Raw genomic sequence first — 20,788 nt, 5'->3', positions numbered from 1 at the left:
CCGCCGGCCGAATTGTTCGAAGAGCAGGACGAGGAGGCAATTGGAGGAAAGAGAGGGAGGGTGGAAAAAGAGGTTGTTGCCATGGAAAAGTAAGGCCCGGAGCGGAGGAAGACCAGTTTCAGATCTTCCGGGACCCAGCTCGTCAATGCAAAGACTGTCGTGGGTTGGTTGCGATTGCCCGATGTTCTCTCTCTGCCACTCAAGGGCATTTTTCTTTTCTCCCTCCTGATATTGTGGCGGCGGCCATCCTCTTACGGCATGTCCTGCGCCGGGTCATCGGGGGGGGGGGGGGGGGGGGGGGTAATCGAAGTTCACCGATTCAAAGAAAAATGGTTTATATCCTCTTCATGCCTTTGCAATCTCTCCCTTGACCCAAGCCTCCAGACCTCCCGCGGCGATAATGGCCTGCACGTTGGCGGGGAGCTCGCCGACCTTCTCGGTCCAACTCTCTCCGTTCTCGCCCTCCTTGACCTCGACCATGCTGCGCTTGACGTCCCAGGTCAGAGTCCAGCCGGTGCGGCGCGTAGGCTTGCGCTCGGCGGAAGCGTAGGTGGCGCGCAGACGCTCGATGAGGCGGGGCACCTCGAGACCCATGAGGGCGTTGTTGATGCTGTTTCTGGCAAAGATGTTTCCGAAGCTGCCGGCGACGACGAGGGGGATCTCCTTGGCCAGCAGGGCGGTCGCGGCCTGTTCTCTCGAGGAACCGCAGCCAAAGTTGAAGCCGGCGACAAGGATGTCGTTGGCCTTGGCGAGGCCGTCGAACTCGGGGTCGTAGTTGGACATGGCGGCGCGCGCCATGACGTCCTTAGTGACGTTGTCCTGGTAGGTCAGCTTGCCGGGGTAGATGCTGTCGGTGTCGAGGTTGTCGGCGTCGCAGAAGACGATCTCGCCGGTGATCTTCTCGGGGAAGCCGGGCAGGATCTCGGTGGCGGACTTGGAGGTATCCGCGGCGGACTCGACGCGGTCAATGAGAGAGTCCATCTGCTGGAGCATACCGGCGAGCTCGTCCTCGACGGTGGGCGCCTGGCCGGTGCCGAATCCACGCTCGACGCCTTTGTAGTCGGTAGGCACCTGGTAGGCGCCGGGGCCGGAGATGAGACCACTGAGGGCACTGGCGGCTACGACCTCGGGGCTTGCCAGGTATGCGAGGGCGTCACGCGAACCCATGCGTCCCTTGAAGTTACGGTTGCTAGCGCTGATACCGACCTCGCCGGGCTCGAGCAGACCCTTGCCCAGTCCGATACAGGGACCGCAGCCAGCGGGAAGAGGCTGGGCGCCAGCCTCGAGGAGGATTTGCCAGTCGCCGTTGGCCTCGGCGGCCTCCTGCTCGTACGAAGAAGCGGCGGCGATGTACATCTGGACGCCGTCGGCAATCTTGGGGGTGACATCGTTGTTAGCCTTGGCGGCGTCCTTGAAGACCTTGGCGGCAGCCGCAATGTCAGAAGCACGCGAGTTGGTGCAAGAGACAATGTACGCGCGGTTGACCTTGATCTTCTGGGGGGCGAGCTCGTTGAGGGGCGTGGCGACCTTGACCGAGTTAGGGCCAGAGACGTAGGGCGAGAGGGTGGACAGGTTGAGGTAGAGCTGCTTGGCGTAGACGGCGTCGGGGTCCGCCTTCAGAGGGTTGGCGAACAGCTCGTCGATTCTTTCGTGGGTGATGCGTTCCTTGGTCGGGCGGTCGAGCATGGAGGCCTCGGTCGCCTTGTAGCGCAGCCAGCCCTCCAGGGTGCGGTCGATGGGGAACAGACCGGTAAGAGCTCCCCATTCACAGGCCATGTTGGCGATGGTCATACGGCTGTCGACCTTCAGGCTGGCCATAGTCTCCTCGGAACCGACGAACTCGACGGCATGGTTGAGGACGTCGCTGTTGAACAGACCGCACAGAGCGACAATCACGTCCTTGCCGGTGACACCAGTCGGGAGGGTACCGGTGAGGGTCACCTTGGCAACAGGGGGGATCTGCCACCAGGTGCGGCCCGTCGCCCAGATACTGGCAGCATCGGTTCTCACGATGGGGGTTCCAAGACAACCGACACCGCCGTAATGCGTGCTGTGACTGTCAGAGGCGACAGCCATGGTACCAGGCCAAGCGTATCCCTCCTCAACCATGATCTGGTGGCCAATGCCTCGTCCGGCGGGATAAAAGTCGATACCATGCTTCTTGGCGAACTCCTCGATCTTCCTGTACTTGTTGAGGTTGGCTTCGGTGGTGTTCTGGACGTCGTGGTCGAGGGTCATGACGATCTGCTCGGGGCGGTGGACCTTGGTGGCTCCCATGGACATGAACTTGAGGGCGACGGGCATAGAGTTGTCGTGAGTCATACATTGCTGGGGGTTGAGGCTGATGTAGTCACCGCTGCGGACGAGCTTTCCCTCGGGAAGACCAACAGCATAGCGCTGGACAATCTTCTCGGTCAAAGTCTGGGACGGCTTGTTCAAAGAGGAGAGGGCTTCATCCTGTGCACTGATGGGTTGGGAGCGAACGAAGTTTGTCGTGCTCAGCGGGCGAGCGCAGAGGCGTGGCGAGACGGCGGGAAGCTTGGCATGGCTGATTGTCGTGAGCGGCAAACGCCTGCTCGCAAGACAGAGCGATCGAGTCCACAGAGGCCCAAACTTGAAGAGTCAGAGGGGGCATGTCAATTGGCGAAGGGGAGTTTACTTACTGACCGGCGCATCATGGCATGCGGTTGCGCAGAATGAACCACGCGGTAAAAATGACTGGTTTAAAGACGAAAGAAGTCAAAACCGAAGATCAAAAACTTTTTTTTACGCATTTCGAGTAGGAAACGAGTCCCGATGCCGGCAGCGACTCACCAAGGGGGCGGCAGCACGTGATTAGGTGTGGGTCTATAGAGGCACTTAATATGGGAGTTGGCCATTGGGAATTGAGAGGTGTGGCCAATCATCTGTCTTGCGATCCTTCTGACCTGGCAGCGACGTAAATGCACGCCCCAGAGGTTGTCCAGTCATCTAGCTTAGGTTACTCATCCAGTCCCTGTCTTTTGGATAATACGCCCATTGCCATATATCCACCCCCATGATCCACTGACTGAGAACCCCATACCCCACGTTCTCTCGTATGTCGTCTGGGGTCAATCAACACTTAATGCCGGACCAGCTCCTCTTATGTCTAGTGTGTCTGTATAGAAGAATGGTTGAGGTACACATAAGGATGTGTGGCCGGATGGAACTTTCACACTATGAAGTAGAGGGTTTTGAGTTAATATGACCCGTCAGGCCGGCAGTCTCTGAAGGAAGGAAACTTATGTCTGTGTGCAGAAATTCTACTCAATTACGACAAAGATTTCAACAGCCAGCATACTCGCACACCATTGCCTTTGATTTTTAGAATAGGAGATGTGTTTTGCAATGTTTTCATGGTTAATAAACATGACTGTAGAATAGCATATATTGAGTTACGTAAAATTAACAAGCGCCAGCGCACAAAGAACTCCTCCTTCACGCGTGAAGTGAAGAATGGCTGCCCTCACCCCTAGATAGCGTACCTTCAGACGCAAAATAAGGAAATTTTGGCGATCAAAAGAGGCTATTTCTTACTTGGCGGAGTGGAAAAACTAAAGCTTGACCTAGCAGCCCAGCTGCGAGGGGTATTTGCCCAAGGCAGTTGTGATACCCGGCCATCCACCTCAATTGGCTACGGTTGACAACGCAGTACATACTTGCAGTGATGAGACTTCAAGATTGTAGTGACTGCTGAGAAGCTCATATGCTGCATAAAGAGCGCTGTAGTTATAGTCTATATGCTAGGAGAACCAGGACAGATTCGGCCCCAGTTGCTTGCAGCATTGCGGATGGAGGTATAGTTGAAGTCACCCGACATTTGGCAGATAAGTTGTGATATATCTAATGAATGTTACTTCCCAATAGCCACAGATTATGTACCATAATTGTCCAGCTGCCAGACGGTACGTGCTCACAAAGCTCAGGGCGGATCGCCGCAGAGCTTCTTTCGCGGGCACTGTAACACTCAACTCACTACCTTACCCAGACCTCAGCGACTCCTAAGTGGATAAACCTTTGGTAGGTCAAGCCAGGAGCTTTCGGAATAAGCAAGTTGAAACTCGCTCTAGAAGCTTCTCATTTGGCAAGAAAACTAGAATAGTTTACCGGCCAGTTCGTGGGCGATGATGCCGCTGCTGTATCTGGAAAACTCAAAAACCCACCACACGTAGTTCCTCTAGTATCGATACTTGCGCTTTTTCAACAGGAACCTCAATGTCCAAAAGTCGTCCATCTCGTCACACCTCCCAAGAAGGTATTGTAGCCCGTGAGTCTCTTATATGCTCTTTCGACATCAGTCAACCGTGTGTACAACTCTAGCAGCCTAAACTGTACCCGCGTCGCTACCAACCACACATCTATACCACCTCCATAGCCAAACACACACACACTCTCTCTCATCATGATTCCCTTGCAGCCTCACTTGTCCCATCCCCCTTCTCATCCCCCTTCTTCCACCGGTACTCCTTCTCTACACCCGCCCTCCGCTGCGCAGTATCACACAACTTCAGATTCCCACACTCGCAAACCGCAGGCTCCCTAACCCACCGGTACGTGATACTCCACCTATCCTCGCGCCGCCTGACAGTACCATCAGGCAACGTATCCGTCTTCCTCTTCCTGATCCCGTGCGTCCAATGCAACCTCGAATCTCCCGACATCTGAAGCATACTCCTCGGCACGAGGTCAACCTCCACCATCTCCTTCTCCCCTTCCGCATCCCCAGCAGCACCAGCAGCACCAGCAGCAGGCGGGTGCGTCAGCGTAAACTGCATCATGACGCTCGACCCGAGGCTGAGCGCATACAGCTGATCATACGCCGAGTGCGTGTCCACGTGCGGCGGTATGCCCGCGCCCGGCGGGTAATGCTGCAGGCACACCTGGTCCGGGTCGCGGCCCTCGGCGGTCGGGATGAGCGGGCGCAGCCAGTCCGGGAAGGGGATGAAGGGGACGTCCGGGTCGACGCCGAAGGTCTTGTAGTCGAAGGTGTACCCGTAGTGCAGCGACAGCCGGCCGTTGCGCTCGGGCCACTCCAGCTCGTTGCGGAAGATGTCGATGAGCTCGGCCTCGTGCTCTGCCGTGATGAAGTCGTCTTGCCAGAAGATGCCCGAGGGGCGGATGGGGAGTTCTCTCATTTCCGTTGGATGGGTTTTTTTTTTTTTTTTTTTTTCTTAATTTTGGTCCCAATCCCTCCTCCTTTCTTCTAATTTTGATGGTAGGGACTTATTCCTTGCCCCTTCTTCCCCTTTCTGCCTATTTTCCTTAGGGTGTAGCGAGGATATTGTGGTTGTTAGCCCGAGTGACACTGTCGTCAATTCCAAAAGTCGCCTGATTTGATCGAGGATAAAATCGCAAAGTGGTGTGTGCAGTGGGGCACCGGCCACTAGACATGCGAACCATGACTGGCACGGCGTGATGACTCCAGCAAGGACATAAAAATACGACGATATACCACCCCTTGATACTATTAAAAGCTTGTGTATAGCTTTTAGAACTACTGAGCTAGCTCGCATGATGCAAAACAAGCTTCTTCCTTTTTTTTTTTTTTCTCGTAAGGCAGAGCAAGTGCATCTCGGTAAGTCACAGAGAAACATGTACAATCACCATCGGACCTCACACCAACGATTAATGAAATTGACTCATGAATTGTAGTATCGTCACAATCAGCTAAATGATGTGGTATCTCGTGAAACAACGCCATCCCATGCACGCAAAAGCCCAAAGCATCCGCCCATAATACAAAACCCTTATTTGGCGTGAAAATGGCACCGTATACAGGGCTCATATCCTCACGCAACCCTGCCCCAGCTCAAAACGCCTGGCCGGGTCCCGCGTTGCCGTTATATCCCCCATTTTCGTTCCTAAACGCCGGATGCACTTCGCCACTAATCGGATGCACAGGGCTTTCGGGCCCAGGGCTACGTGATCCCCAAAGGGCGTCGCCGACTCTCTGCTGCGTCAGGTCTCGAGGCCCCTGAATTCCAGGACTTGGCGCCAGAGCCGTCCTCTCCCACTCAGCGTCCGGGTCCCTCCTTGGACGATACGCAGGCGCCATGCCAGTTGCCTCGAAGTCCTTGTCTTCGTAGGGCGAAATTGGCGACAAGGGAGATAGGGGTCGCGCTGGGCGGCGGGGAGGCGACATTTCGGAGGCGTGGGGCTGAGCGTTGGCGATGAGGCTGTCGCTCTCATTATCGGTGCGGGATGGTCGCGGGGGAGGCCTTGAAGGCTGGAGGTAAGTGCTGCGGCGGAACTCATGGGCGATAGGAAGATGGTCGGTGCTCTTGGCGCCATCCGCGCGGTAGGCCGTATCGCCCTTATCGAGGTCGTCCATATCCAAACTGGCGGCGGTCTTGTAGCTTCGATCCTCCTTGCGGCGCTTGACACCACAGAAGAGCCAGCGCATTCCGCGACCAAAGGCCTTCACAAAGTCCCATAGGTTGAGAGCGTCACCGACGGCGCGCAGGCCGAGCCAGCCGCCGGACGGAGCCGAGTGCTCATTTTCCCGCAAAGGAGCGTTAATGTCGCGCGCATCGGGGTTAGGGTAGTAGGTTGGCTTCGCGCCAGGGGCGTACGGCCTCCAAGGGAACGCCCAAAGATGCAAAAGCGCAAAGAGTGCCATCTCAACGCACAATAGCAGGGCGGGGATGCCGACCTTGATGTCGGGGTAGGCGAGGACTTTGTTCGGGTGGACGAGGTCGAGGGTAGATGTGGCGAGGGAGATGCAAGTCACCTGCCAGAAGGAGAAGAAGACAACCAGCTTAATAGCGAGAACCTTGAGGAATGGCGAGTGCGGCGCCAGGGGCTCACGCAGCTGGACGTAAAACTGAATGACACAGTACATGGCAATCGTCACGGCCAAACAATTGATGGAGATTACCTGTCGATCAGTTAGCTATGTAAACAAACCATCCCTGGATGCAGGACGTACCCAGACGTGGGCGAAGACGGGGTTGTTGGAGCTTTCGCAATAGCGGTGGAAATATTGCGTCACAACCGCAGTAAGGGTCATTGCAACGCGCACAAAGACATAGTGGTAGATGCCGATCCAATTGATGTTGAACCAGGTCAGACCGCTTTTGGGAGTGCGCCAGGGCCCCCTCTCGCCGCCGCAGCACTTTGCGAACCAGTTCACGGGCCAGACCCAGGGCTTGATGGGATGCAGATTACGGAAGTAGTCTTTCTGAGTATGCAGGTCCGGTGCGAGGTAGTGGCACATGAGGGCGAAGAAGGAGGCGATGGCAAAGGCCTCGTAGCAATCGCTCATGACCTGGAAGTAGACGGCATGCCAGTAGTAATAGAGCTGGAGGAAGGAGGAAGCGGCATAGACGGGGACCATGAAGAGGATACGGATGATCTGGCGCTGCTCGCGGGGTTTCGTGTAATTGTTTGCGTGCATGAAAACGAGGTAGAGGGACAGGCAGATGGCGATGATGGTACAGGAACCGGCGATAATGAGAGCCAGGTCATGGAAGGTCAACGGGCCGGCGATGAGGATTTCGGAGCCGGGGAGGACTAGGGCGCAGGAGAGACATGTTAGCTTGGAAGACAAGGACAGGAGAGTCTGGGCTGAGTTATCTGGGGGGGAATGACGTACTCCTCATATCCTCGAGGGTGGAATTACACGTGAGATTCATCTTGACGGTCCGACGTCCTCGTCCTCGAGAGGAACGGTCGGTATCAGAGGGGAAAAAAAGTGAGGCAGAAGAAAGCGACGCCGCCGAGGGCCGTTGGCAGTGTCGTTGACGAGGTTAAGAGTAAAGTGTGGTGCTGTGGGTGTGGTGGGTGTGGGTGGGATTTACGATCGCCAAGACCCCCCCGTCGGCTGCAGGAACTGAGCGTGTGCTGGTCTTGGCAGAGCTTATCACTCGTGGCTTTAGTGTCTGCAATTCGCAGAAGGAAGTCTCTCGGGAGAGGTGGAGGCGGGGATTGGGACGAATTTTCCCAATGAAGCTATTCCTCGTCTTTTGTTATCCGGCTCAAAGCTCCCTTTCTCTCGACTGTGCCAGCTGTTCGAGTCGCAGTTCCAAGGTCGTAATGATTTGGGTCGTGTGAGCAGCCGCGGGTCTCAGCAATGTCCAGGCCGATCCTCCTCTCGCAAAATTCCACAAAAAATTAAGGACCGTCGCTGGCGCAATTACAAGCGTTCGTTCGAATCTCGCTTTCGTCTGGGTTTCCGCAACTTAAAAAAAAGGATATAATTGGGTTGGAAGGAGGAGGTGATTGCGGTCTAACGTCTCCCGTAGCAAATAGTAAAATGGATTTGTGGAAGGGAACCAAAAAAAAGAAAAAAAAAACAAAGAATAGAAGACGCAACCCAAGAACCAAGGCCGAAATAATTGTCAGCCCAGATAAGATTGAGAGATGAGGGAGAGGGAGAAAGATGGTGGGAGGGAAAAAAAAGTTAAGAGAGGGAATGGAATGCGACAGGTGTAACCGTAAGATCCGGGGTCGTTAGAAGGTCACAAGTCCTGCTCCTGCCGCTGCTGCTGGCCCCCCGTTTGTCGAGTCGGGTGGCTGTGCCAAGGGTCGCTAAGTCGGCGCGCTAAGATTACAGGGCCGCTGACGAAGACGCTGGCCAGTCAGCAACGAGACCCCTACCACTTCTAGGCCAGCACATAGTCGTCGGTCTTTGGGCTTTCAGGGGGTTTCCCTTCACATGGAAGCTCTTCCTCCAGAACATTGAGCTGAGGTTGACTTTTGTCGTCCAATGTGTTCGCCTCGTTAGTGAGCGAGCGCTTTCTCAGTTAGAAAGGGGACGTCGTGCTCTGTCACCTCAAACTAACGCCGCGTCCGTCTCGGAGAACGCGTATACGAACGGGGCCACCTTGATTATTTGATTTCCAAATAAGGCTGGACGGATATACTCCGTAGTCCGCACGGAGATAGCTTACGGGGGTTCATCAGCAGGGGTGGGACCCTCACGGCGGCTCCCTCCCTCAGTTTCTCTCTTTCGCCTTTCCCGGTTGTAACAGACGAAGAGCAAACAGACCCAAACGGGAGCAGAATAAATCCCCGAACAAATCTGTCGCCTTGCCTTATGCAGGGAGACCACCCGGCTCCTTGCCCGTAAATCGCAAATCGGCCCCGACCAAGGAGTTGTTTCTAGGCCGAACGCAGGATGATCAAACGCAGAAACCTCGATGAGACGAACGAGACAGCTGAACTGACAGGCGAATACGTCACAGGGGCACGGCCCCAAAGTTGCTATGCGTTGCCATGCATCAATAGTCGGAGGATCCGTACTTTTGCCATAATACGGAGCTAAAATGCCCCTCTGGGACCACCACCACCTTATTACAAAAAAAATAGAAAAATAAAAAGCCCAACCTAATGCACGCCGCCCAAACCCAGCTATTTCCGGGCATACCTCCCACTTTCCGCGCCGCACATTGGGGCGGAAGCTGAACTGACAGCTGACCTTGACAGCCGGGAACCTGAAGCTATTCCCACGACCATAGTGCACTACCAGTTCCGCCCGCCCCCAGCCACAGGGCGGAGGATCACCGTCAACTCCGCCCACCTACACTGCCCCGTATATCCTTCCGTGTGTAATACGAAGGATCCGACTCATGCCGAATCAATCACCACGAACGTTCACCGCCAGCATTCATCTTTCATAACGCCGTCGTCGAGATTGCAATCAAACGAAACGTCTCTCCCTTGCCTTATTCATTGTTCCAGATATGCACGTCTCGCCTTGCCGTATCACTCTCACCTTTCACTAGCTACAAAGTCTCTCCGCCATCAATCTCGAACCGTCTCCCGTTTCGAAACATGCACCCTTCCTTTTTCCTGCCTCCTCCCATCCCGCGCCAATCTACGCTTATCTCAACCATCACATGATCGACCAACGCCAAACGGCAGCGACATCCGATCCGAAAAGGGAGACTGCAAAAGAAACACATGAGTCTACCATTGTTATCAATCATGCTCTGTATAGGGGGCACCATCTCACTAGATCATATGGGGTACGAATAAGCCACTATCGACGCCATACCACGTAGCACTCCCCTTTATTTTTATTCCCCTTACAGAGCGCATTTGACCTCACCAAAAAAGACCCGACTCCGTTACTTCGACTACCGGCAGCGGACTAATGCTTAGCCTCGTGGATTTTTCTTCTTCATCGCGTCATTCGCGAATTGGTTTCAGCTAGCTTCGGGCTTTCACGTCGTCCAGTCCACCGATTGACTGCCAGCTTCCCCTAAATGTGTCCAACTCACCTGGCTAAAAAATAATGCAGCCGTGTAAGCAATTTCCACGCAGCTAAAATGAACTGGTAGTGCCATCAACAGCTTCCAGAGAGCCGAGGTAGGTAAATTTGGACAGGATATGTCTCAAGGTGTAAACAACACAGTCCAACTAGACAATACAGCATCGTAAACATCCAGTAATCATCTATTACACCATCCGAAGGACGATACATCACAACACACCCAGGACATACGCAAAACCACAAACCCCATCTCCCAGAAACCGCACTCTCCGTACTCTGTACTCGCACATCACCACCTCCACAAGTGCTAAGCTTTCCAAACCCCTGACCTACGAAATCTCTGCGAAATTACAAATGACATCAACAAAAACAAATCCTCACGCAAAAAAGCCCATTGGATCCCTCCGCCAGGGCTAACATGTGTGTATTTAGAACCCACACACGTCGATCCTCTCCCCCCCCCCAAAAAAATAACACAAGAACCACACACCGCGGCCTATCCGCGCCGGTCCCGACCATCCATCCCGCCGTAGCGTGAGCCGCCGGCGCGTCGGAGGGGAGGGGTGGTTAGACGGACTACACACACCAAATTCACTCCCCCCTATCAGATCATTTCATACACACATAGAGAACAAATCACCCCTGACGGTCATAACCCAGGTAGACCCAAAAAAAAAAAAAAAAAGAGGGTACCGTCTTCCAACGTTCGCCCCTCGTATTAAATACGCGCGCTGTGGGGACCATTGACGCCGTAAACATGTAAACCCAAACGAAATGAACATGAATGAGAAAAAAAATTAGATAAAACATACAATAGAATGATGCACGTCACTCACAAGAGGCCCAAATATCATCATCCCATGATCCGACGTCAAATCCAAGTATCCAAATTTAAGAAAGACAGGTACCTCCCTTGGAACCCCCCCCCCCCCCCCCCCAACGGCCCCGGCCCGAAGCAGTAGTACCGAAATCAATCCTTCCGAGACGACGGCGGCGGCTTTGGGCATAATCTCGATCTTCAATCCCGTCGCTCGCGACATAGGGAGGCCAAACAAGAATCATGAAACAATAGAATGCGCGCATCAGTATGCTTGTTATTACGTATTTTCGCAACTAAAAGAACAAAAATAAAAACAACGAAAAAAAAACCTGTTTTCAGGTTTATACGCGCTCCAACCGGCATGCAGCCTTTTGCTGCTTTCATGCCGTCTGAGACCGCGCGCCGCTACACAGATTATGCTCACCGCAGCTCAGCTCGACAAACATCGTGCTACCTCCTCCGTTATTCGTGACCTGTTCTTACGTGTCGTCTCAGCATCGTCACCCGCAAACTGTGCCATGTAGACGCGCAATGGTGTGTCAATTGTTACCGGTTGTAACCAATCTCAATCCATCCAAACCGCTCGTGACAGACTTATCGTCTTGTCCACGTTTCGCTCATGTATGTACAATTGCCGTCCGTCATTATACCTACGGGGTTTCATTGATCAAATTTCATAATCGATATGAAGTGCCGCTTCCGTCTATGACCATTGAACGCTGCTTTATACTACTATTCCCCCCATCCCTCCGCTTTTGTCTTGCGATCTCGCCCTACGTCGCCGAATATCACAACTTCAAACGGGGAATGATGAAATCGAAATTATGGGCAGCCGTCCATCGGCGCTCATCGTGTTGCCAATGTGATGTGTGTGTTCGTGTCCGTGACTCAGTGGTCTGATGTCCATGCTGTCTCTTTGCTGCAGATGTCGTAGAGCTTTGGGGGCCCTCCCGGGCCCCTTGTTGCTGTGAAGGATCCTCTCTCATCCAATGCCTTTCCCTGTTGTGTCCCGCGAAATCAAAACGAAACGCCGCCCTGGTATCTCAAAAGCTCAATGCAAAGACCAAAAATGTTTGTACCGGGACCGAATTCGTGTACGTCGTGAACGATGATTGTGTTGTCATCTTGGTCCGCCCCTAGGCTCCGTTACCCATTATTGGGGATCCGGATCGGGGTTGGTCGCCCGCAGAACTGGCTTGTGAACCTTGCGAGAATAATCTTGGTCGTCGCGCAATGTGTTGATGCTCTCGGCGCTCTTGTTGTTCATGTACAAGCCTCTTCCGAGAGGCTCCATGCGAGGGTCGTGTGCCATGAGGCGGCTGCGTCGATGATCGCTGGTTGCGTCGGCATCCCATCGTCCGCCGTCGACTGTAACTACCATCTCGAGGTTGCGCGGCGAGCTGGCGTGGCCGGATGAGCTTCCGCGGTGACTGGGCGTGTCCACCATATCCTTTTGCTGGTTCTGCTTGCGTCGTCTGAAAAACAGGAATAGACCCAGGCCCGCAAATGCAACCACTGCGGCGATAACACCAACCACGACTCCCACAACGGCACCTGTGCTCATACCGTTCCCTGACGGTCGACTCGAGGGTGTCAACTCTGAAGCACCGGTTGCTCCATCGGCTCCGGTGGCTGTCGGCGTAACAGTAACTGTCTTGACAGTACCATCGGCGGTGACCGTTTTAATAGTGGTTCCAGGCTTGCTCGTGGTCTAAAATTCGGTTAGCATACGCCCGTAAACAATGTCTGTATCATCTGAGAACACTAAGAATCGGGCACGGCGTGGTGATAGGGCTGTTGAGGCAAGGCATACAGAGATTGTTGACGAAGTCGTCGTTTTCGAGCTGGATGTCGACGTTTCCTGAGGGGCCTCAGTCTCAGTTATCGTAATTTTAACAGTAGTTGAAGCGGGAGGAGCTGGAGGAGCGGGAGGGGCCGGAGGGGCCTGAAGTCCAGACGATTGATTAAACAAGGGCATCACACAGGTTGGTGAAGGCGGTGACAGGAATCTGGGGTGGTGCAATCGTGCAAGAAATCACATGAAATCACGCATGCTTTTCACGGAAGCCGCAAGGGGAGGAAGATACTCACTGTTGATGTTGTTGACGGGGCCTTGGTTGTGGTGTCGCTTCCACCACCAGCAGTGCTGGTAGGGGTCTTTGCGAGTTGGATATAGCCGTACCAATTCGGCCGCGAGCCGCAGCGTTCGATATCGTAACCGGGACAGATGTCATTGCACTTGTCGCTTATTTCGGCCTGACTTGACGAGGCCGGAGCCACGTCGGAGCACCAGCAAGACTGCCACTGGACGACGGCGAATGCGGCATTCTTTTCTCGGCAAAAGTCTGAACAGAGTCCGCCTGTTTGCCATATACTTAAATCTAACAGGTACAAGGGTTAGTCAGGGCTGGTCCATTTGGTTACTGGCAAAGAAAACGAATCCCTCTCTGCTGCCAAGCAATTGGAAACATCAAGTCCTCCGTTGAATGTAAACGTACTTGCGTTGGTGGATGCAGTGTTCTGATTTGAGCAGAGCGTCTGCTGAACTTGTCGAGGCATGAGCACACTTAGATTAGGCGTGGCATGGGCCAGAGCAACCCATGATAAGAGGACGAGGGCAAAGATGCCCCAATGTCTCGTAATTCGGTGAGAGAAGGCCATGTTCGCAGCGTCTCGATGGGCAAGCCTGAAGATGGGGACCATGTCAGCGTTGGCATTCGAATGAAGAGGAGGCACGGGTTGATTAAGGTTCGAGCAGCAAGACTCGAGGGAAACCATGATTGGGGATAGGTCTGCCACTCACAAATCCCGGGGGTTCAAGGCCTCACAAAGCTGACATCTGACGTCCAGATCGGGCGGAGAGCAGCAGGAGGAAAAAGGTTAAATTCCCACTTCCCAAAGGTGTGATCCGGAGTCTGTCCTACTCGGCCACGCAAGATAGTCGGGAAACGGCACTCGGGAGTCGACGCTTCAGCGAGGACGGCAACAAAGACGTCCAAGGTCGTAGTCGGGAGATGTTGTGTTGAATTGCCGTTGGGATCTCGAATGTTTCGACGTGTTTACGGGCGGCGAGAATGAAAGGGTCTTTTTGAGAAGGTCCCTACTCGAACGAGGATGTAGCCGGTTGGACGGGAGAAGAAGGTAGGGAAGGGAAGAAGGCGACGGCTTGTGGCGTCGGTCCAAGATTTGTTGGCGCCAAGTGTGGACGGAGGGCAGAAAAAGGTTCGGGTGTGAAATCAAAGTGAATCCGCCAAACAATACTAGTGAGAACAGCCAAGCATCCACAAAGTGACTTGGAGGATTGCCCCTAAAGACTACTAGTGCGTGGAAAGTGAGTAAGAATTGGAGACTTGTGAGACAAGACCGCCAGGTGCACAAAACAGGCGGAATAAGTGGTATATGACGGGAGCTTCCTCTCAGTGAAGGAGGTCGCTGGCGTGGTTGGGTGGTTGTGCAAGGAACAACCTGGAGTGTGTAAGGTCGACAGGGCTAAAGCCAGAATGACGCCGTTGTCGGAATCCCAGGACTCTTCCTTTTGCCGGTCGGCTGGGTAGGAGGAGAGAGAGAGAGAGTAAAGATGAGGTTGAAGGTTAGGAGGTGGTGATGGTCAGGCAGTCCTGGGTAGAAAAGAACCAGGAGCCAAGAGGAGAAGAAGCGAAAGAGGCAGGCAAGGAAGGCAAGCGAGAGAAGTGGTTGGTGCAGAGCAGGACGATTGGAGACCGGTATCCGCAAGGTATCTGCAGCTGCAGCAGAAAGGCGACACCGGCAGAGAAGCAGCGGAAGCAACAGTAAGACCCCAAGCAAGCAAGGGCAGGGGAGCGAGAGACGAGGTGTTGGCTGCAGCGAAGCGACTTTGTGGGTGGTGCTGGAGCTTGGTGGTTGTTTTTTCTTTTCTTTTTTTTTTCTTTCCGGGAGATGGCCGGGGGGTGCTTGGTTTACCAGGAAAGGCAAAAGCGCAAAAGGCGGAGACCTCGTACAATAATGAGGGAAAGAATGGGAGAGAATAAAAAATGGAAATAAAAATAAAACAAAAAGTGAGGCAACGAATGGAGCTAAGGCCAAAAGGTGTTAAGGAAGCAGGGAAGAAGAGGGAAGAGGGAAGAGAGAGAAATAGAAAGAGAGAGAGAGTGTGTGTGTGTGAGAGTATGGAAAGCAGCTGGTGGAGCGACCAGAGGGAGGTTACAGGTAAAAAAGGGTAGGCTTGATGGTGAGAGAGAGAGAGAGAGAGAGGTGACTATGGATACCATGGATGGGAAATGACGGCTTGGTCATTAGTTAGCTACCTTGGATAGGTACGGATAGCGACGATGTAATAGCTGTAGAGGATGAGAGGGTGCTGGGGGTGTGCGAGCGGGTGGATGATGAGGCGCTAGCAACTGGGAATCAGCAGCAATGGAAATGTACTGTTGTCCGTGTATAGCGGTAGGCAAAGTACCCCGTACCAATGTTGCAGTCACTGGAAGATGGAACGAGTGGGTGGTTGGAACATGCAGAAAAAAAGAGTGGGTTTGACGTGACCAGGGGTCATGGTGGTGGTGGTGGTGGTTATTGCGGACTTTTGGTCAGGACCAGGACCAGGGAGTAGAAAGTGAGGAACACGACCCGACCACCAACCAGAACAACGGCTGGGGGGTGGCTTCGGGTTCGGGCAATATGGGTCTCTAATCCCAAACCGCGGGGCGACTGTCAAAGTGGGACATGGTGACAGCAATGCCATGCCATTTGCTCATGAATGTTGTCTTGTGTGGTTTGTGCTGTGCAGCAGGCGGTGGGCGGTCACAGTCACTCATAGTCATATGGTCACAATGGATGGAGACCGATGGCCAAGAATACGTTGTAGATGTCAAACAATAGGTGTGCAAAGAAGCAACATCGCACCATCGGCTGGGGTGGCTGACTGGCTGACTGACCGACTTGATGGGAGATAGGTATAAGTCAATGTGGTTCTGGGTTTGGGGTTTGGGGTTTGGGGTTTGGGGTTTTATTTTTGTTCTTGCTGCTCACCTCACCAGCCCTGAATTGGCTCATCTGGAAGCCCAGAGACGACCATGACCATGATGAGCTACTGCGTTAGTACTTATGAACAGAGGCTTTCTGAATAACAGGGAGCAACTGGTCCTTGTGCCCGTTTTTTGTTTTGTTTGCACTACGGATATAGGCAGGCCCTCCTTATTCACATCTCCGCAAATGAGCTTCTTCGGGCAGGTGTTATCCTTATCTGCCTTATCCATATCACCCTCCTCTGGGGCCCTACGGCAGGGGAATTAAATTTGCCTACTATATCCATCACTATATTTCATACAGACATAACATAACAACTCCGACCAAACACGGCTTCAATGGCCAACAGCGCCAGTACTTGAGCGCCAACACAACATCACGGCCGTTGAGAACGCTCCAGGGAACCCGCCCGCGCGGCCGGCGCATCCATCCCGAAGGTGTGTGTGCCTGGATGCAGTTTAGCACTTGTCAGGTGTGCAGGGTCTCGATGAACATCGAAATCAAACGCAATGTGCGGGCGGACCGACTGAACTGCCCGAGTGGATAGACATACGCCGTTCACTTGTTTGTGAGCAGTGCTACTATGGTATATTACCATTACTTACAGCCTCGCATCCGGTCCCCTTACCAAGTCTCGAGGGGACCACTGACTGCTACCTATGTATATTTCCCCTTGAACCATTCATCATCCATCTTTGTTAGCCAACGTTGGCACCGCCAGCCCGGAAGCCATGATGATCTGATCTGATCGTTACCGTCACTGCGCGACCGGTCCTTGTCCTCCCCTGGTCCCCCGATCCCCTGGCACCCTGTCCAATGTCGTCACTCCCCACTGCCAAGAGACGGACGCACAGGCCATAGAAGCTGCTAATATGTGATGGGTGGATCTGACACCATACATAGCAATAGCTCTCTGTATGTACTATGTCCCTATCCACATGCACTAACGCACAAGTGGTAGTAGTTGAGAAGAGAGTGTCTGCAGTATCGTAGCACCCTGGGTGCCTGACCAATGTTTATTCCACAGGCATGATGCCCGCATTCCTCGCTAGAATCCAGCTGCGAACCTTCACTACTAGCAGCAATTCAATGTGTAATTGCTCGAGGCTCCAGAAACTCCAGCTGTCTCTCCCCACCTGTAAATCTTTCCCCCAAACCACCGTCACCGGGGTCTCTGGGCCTGGAAGCGCTGAAAGAAGGAGAGGAAAAAAAAAACGACAGAGTTCTCCCCCGCAGCGATGATCTCTTGTCGCCAAGTGGCAGAAGATTAGGCCAGGGGTGCCCCCTTATCCAATTTTGGCAGAATTGCATCCGCAGCAACCCCCCCCCCCCCCCCCCTCCAGCTCGTAAAAAACCAATTCTGATGTGTCCCGAGGTTTTGTGAGTCGAGCGTGACGCCGAGTGCCTCCTGCTACTCTCCCCCCTCCCTTATGGCTGAAGCAGATGGAATTAAACGAGTGAACGGAGAGTATGCAGGCAGGCAGATTTCATACCCAAGCACGCCAAAATAAGGTAGAAACCGCCTCTTGCGTGAGATTGGATTCCAAGGCGGATGGGCGGGAAATTTCAAAAAAAAAAAAAATGGTGGCGGCCCGGGTCTTCATATCTGGATCAGACCCCTTTCATCTCATTTTTGATTTCATTCTGCCCACTCTGCTTATTGTGCCCTCACTTTACTTATGGGTGTCTGAGTCGTGATGCATCCACCGTCCCAATTGCTTCATCTCATTTTGCTTGTTCCTGTGCAGGGCGGCCACGTTTTTTTCATTTTTCTGCGTTCCGTCTCAAACACCGAAGATGCCCTTTTTTGTATGTTTTTGACCCCATCGAAGGCTCTTGGCATGAAATCCGCCTTTTCTCGCTGTTTTGTCTGCCCAGGTCACCCGAAGCTTCATTACGGTAGGGTATCGGTACTCCGTCGCTTTTTTTATGTGAAGACAGCACTCTCACACCACTGCTCCCGCTTTTACTGGCTGTTAATGTCCTTATTCCCTGTGTCCTTCCCGCTGCTAATCCGCTCGTCTTGCCCTTATTCGGAAACTATTCACTTCGCCTCTGCCCTGCCAACTGCTTTTACTAGTAGTAGTACTACTGATCCTTCTCCTCCTCCCCATGTGTTCATCCTCCTTCCCACGAGGCCTTTTCCTTCTTGTTCGCGGCGTCGATACGAGAACAGTCGGGACCGCCGGTTGTCTCGGTCACTGGTGCCCCAGCCAGTAATATGAGGGTCTACTATATGATGCTTTTTTCCCAATTCTTTTGCGGCCCCCCCTCTCCTTTTCGGCGGGTGTTGACTTCAAGCCCCGGTCTCACTGACGATGGCAACCAGTTGTCTGCTCAGCGGGTTTCCCCCCTCCTCCCCCAGACTTTCTTCTTCACGATCTTTCTTGTCACAGGCGGAGTATCAGTAAGCTCTGGGCCGTAGACTGGCACGTCGAGTCATTTCCCGTGTCCCATTAAACTCCATTCTGCCCGGTTCACTCGGCTCTCTTGAGCGTGAACCATCCCCACGTCAGTAAAGTTACACACTCGCCCATTTAGACGTCTAGAACTCTGGGGGAGCACAGTCTCATCATTTCTCGTCACACACTCCATCTTCTCTGCTCTTCCATGTCCCACTCCCACGCATACTCGACACCGACCTTACGTGCCGGTACTAGTTTAGCACCACAACAAAACCTCCCCCCCATCGTAGTCTCCGCCGTCATCGAAACAACCGCCAAATGAGGATCAAGAAAATGGGACATGTTGAAGAAGAAAGAAGAAACGAAATATCCCGCGGTCTAGCAGGGACCTCCCATCCATTTTTGTCCATTGAGGCTTAAGGCGCAGTATCAGGTTTGCGCCTTCAACGCTCCCTTACTATCGCTGAGCGAGCTACTCCAAAATGACCAATCCGTGGGAAACCATTGATTGATTTCGCGTGAGCAGATCCGTGGCTACTACCATCCCACACCCCAAGATGGGAAAGCCGGCGCCAACCACGCGGCAGACCTTACCGACTTGGTCCTGGCCTTGGCTCTTGGGCCTCTCCGTGCCTGTTGCCGATACCACCTCCGCCTGCCATCGTCTCTTATTCCGGTGCCTCATCCTTGTCCAGAGCTAACCACCAAAGGCCACCATCTCATCCGTCACTAGAAAAGACCGGACGAATACCTCCCTCCCCCCTTCCTCCACCATTGTAACTCCTGCTATCTCGATGAGCCCCCCCAACGTCCGAGGCGCGCGGGGGGGGGGGGGGTTCCCCCAACCCAACCAATCTTGCATTTCAAGGCGCGTCGCCTTCAAAAAGAAGATATATCTGCCGACGTCTAAACCATTCACAGACAAACGCTTAACTGGCTTCAGCGGTTTCCGGAGAATAAGCCACCCATACACTTTTTTTTTTTTCTCTCTTTCACCTGTACCCTGTTAAATGGCCGACGAGAGGCTGTGCCGCACAGCGATGTTCCCCGTTACCATGTACTACTACTGACCCCGGGACTTCGAGGGGAGCTAAAAAGTCTACTACCGTACACATAGTACGTAGTGGTGCTCCACGCTACACTTCCGGGGAGGCCAACTGATACTCAGCCGGGCATGTTCCGACTGTTCGAGATGCCGTCCGGGTTCTAGAGTTTTGGTCGTCACCATGCCCATCCGTACACACGATTGATGACATGCTCGGCTCAGCACGCCATATTAGGTTCCGGGTCGGTCTCTAGCCCAGCTCAGAGAGTCTCAACTGACCACCGTGGCCATGGCTACCGAACAATGGGCGTCAGAAAAGCATGCGGAAAGACACCACATGACGGGGAGAGTGTGTGTTGGTGTTCGTATTGCCAGCCTCGCTCGCTCGCCCTCGCATCTACTTTGTAGTCACCGGTAAAAAAGAAGTCCAATCCAGTATGGAGGAACGCGCAACGTCGGCACTAAGCAGAGGCCCTCATGCCGCAGGAAGACATGCGTGATGTGATGCTGGTGCGGATCCAGTTTGTGTCCCTACGGCGCCTGCAGGAGGTAACTCCGTGCTGGATGACTGCAAACCTACCACTAGCATACGGATATAACGACTGCAGTCTTTTGGTACCCCAAGATACAGATACGGATGCAGCTTGGCTGCGTTATTCCGGATGCCCCAGTCGGCTGTCACCGCATGCATGCCGAATCGCTCCCGCAAAAGAAGAAAATACAGAATGCTAAGCAGGCAGGCAGACAGAAAGAAAAAAAAAAAAAAAAAAAAAAAAAACTCAATTCGCTGCTATGAGGAGCGGAGCCAAGGAATGCTGGTGACGAGAGCAGAGACGGGGGCGACCAAGCAAAGCATTACCCGCCGTTTCGATAGCTCCGCGAGAGAAAACAAGATTTGAACCTCCCAAAGGGCCGATAGGCCGACGACTCCCACGGGGTCCCATGGCTCGCTGCCATAGTACTCCGTAGTCATGCAGGGAACAAGGTCACAGTGAAACTTATCGTCCATTGCCTTTTTTTTTTTTTTTTTTTTTTTGCCTGTCTGTCAGTCGCTATCTTCTAGATATCAATATCCTGGTCTTCCATAGCATTGCATCCTCATCCCTGACTCTATTCCGCCATCTGCTTGCTCTCTGCGCTGGACGATTGCATCTGCAACACCGACGATCCAGCTCGTACAACACACACACACACAAGCAAGTTTCAATATGTAAAACTCCCGGAGCCCAACGTTGCCGGTCACTGGTACAGTCTTGGCCCCCTTCCGCCAAGCGAGACGC

General features: G+C 53.4%; 5 protein-coding genes across 5 annotated transcripts; all 5 read right to left on the bottom strand.

The window, feature by feature from the left end:
* Nucleotides 1-345: 345 nt before the first annotated feature.
* On the bottom strand, nt 346-2,678 carry CTRU02_212257 (homoaconitase; the record flags this gene model as incomplete). The annotated part of the gene is made up of 2 exons (XM_036727107.1): nt 346-2,613; nt 2,664-2,678. The coding sequence occupies 2 exons, from the start codon at nt 2,676-2,678 to the stop codon at nt 346-348; spliced, it is 2,283 nt and encodes a 760-aa protein (XP_036581351.1).
* A 1,743-nt stretch (nt 2,679-4,421) lies between these two features.
* Nucleotides 4,422-5,156, bottom strand: CTRU02_212256 (2OG-Fe(II)oxygenase; the record flags this gene model as incomplete). Its single annotated transcript, XM_036727108.1, has 1 exon — nt 4,422-5,156. One exon carries the CDS (start codon nt 5,154-5,156, stop codon nt 4,422-4,424), a length of 735 nt encoding a protein of 244 aa, XP_036581352.1.
* Nucleotides 5,157-5,830: 674 nt separating this feature from the next.
* CTRU02_212255 (DUF300 domain-containing protein) lies at nt 5,831-7,655 on the bottom strand (the record flags this gene model as incomplete). The annotated part of the gene is made up of 3 exons (XM_036727109.1): nt 5,831-6,898; nt 6,950-7,533; nt 7,616-7,655. 3 exons carry the CDS (start codon nt 7,653-7,655, stop codon nt 5,831-5,833), a joined length of 1,692 nt encoding a protein of 563 aa, XP_036581353.1.
* Nucleotides 7,656-12,210: 4,555 nt separating this feature from the next.
* Nucleotides 12,211-13,718, bottom strand: CTRU02_212254 (uncharacterized protein; the record flags this gene model as incomplete). Its single annotated transcript, XM_070205803.1, has 4 exons — nt 12,211-12,768; nt 12,871-12,927; nt 13,149-13,438; nt 13,556-13,718. 4 exons carry the CDS (start codon nt 13,716-13,718, stop codon nt 12,211-12,213), a joined length of 1,068 nt encoding a protein of 355 aa, XP_070060616.1.
* Nucleotides 13,719-20,298: 6,580 nt separating this feature from the next.
* Nucleotides 20,299-20,517, bottom strand: CTRU02_212253 (uncharacterized protein; the record flags this gene model as incomplete). The annotated part of the gene is made up of 1 exon (XM_070205802.1): nt 20,299-20,517. The coding sequence occupies one exon, from the start codon at nt 20,515-20,517 to the stop codon at nt 20,299-20,301; it is 219 nt and encodes a 72-aa protein (XP_070060615.1).
* Nucleotides 20,518-20,788: the final 271 nt, after the last annotated feature.

This window comes from Colletotrichum truncatum (genome assembly GCF_014235925.2).
Source record: "Colletotrichum truncatum strain CMES1059 chromosome Unknown Contig_0008, whole genome shotgun sequence".
NCBI lineage: Eukaryota > Fungi > Ascomycota > Sordariomycetes > Glomerellales > Glomerellaceae > Colletotrichum > Colletotrichum truncatum.
This window is presented reverse-complemented; position numbering and strand designations above follow the sequence as displayed.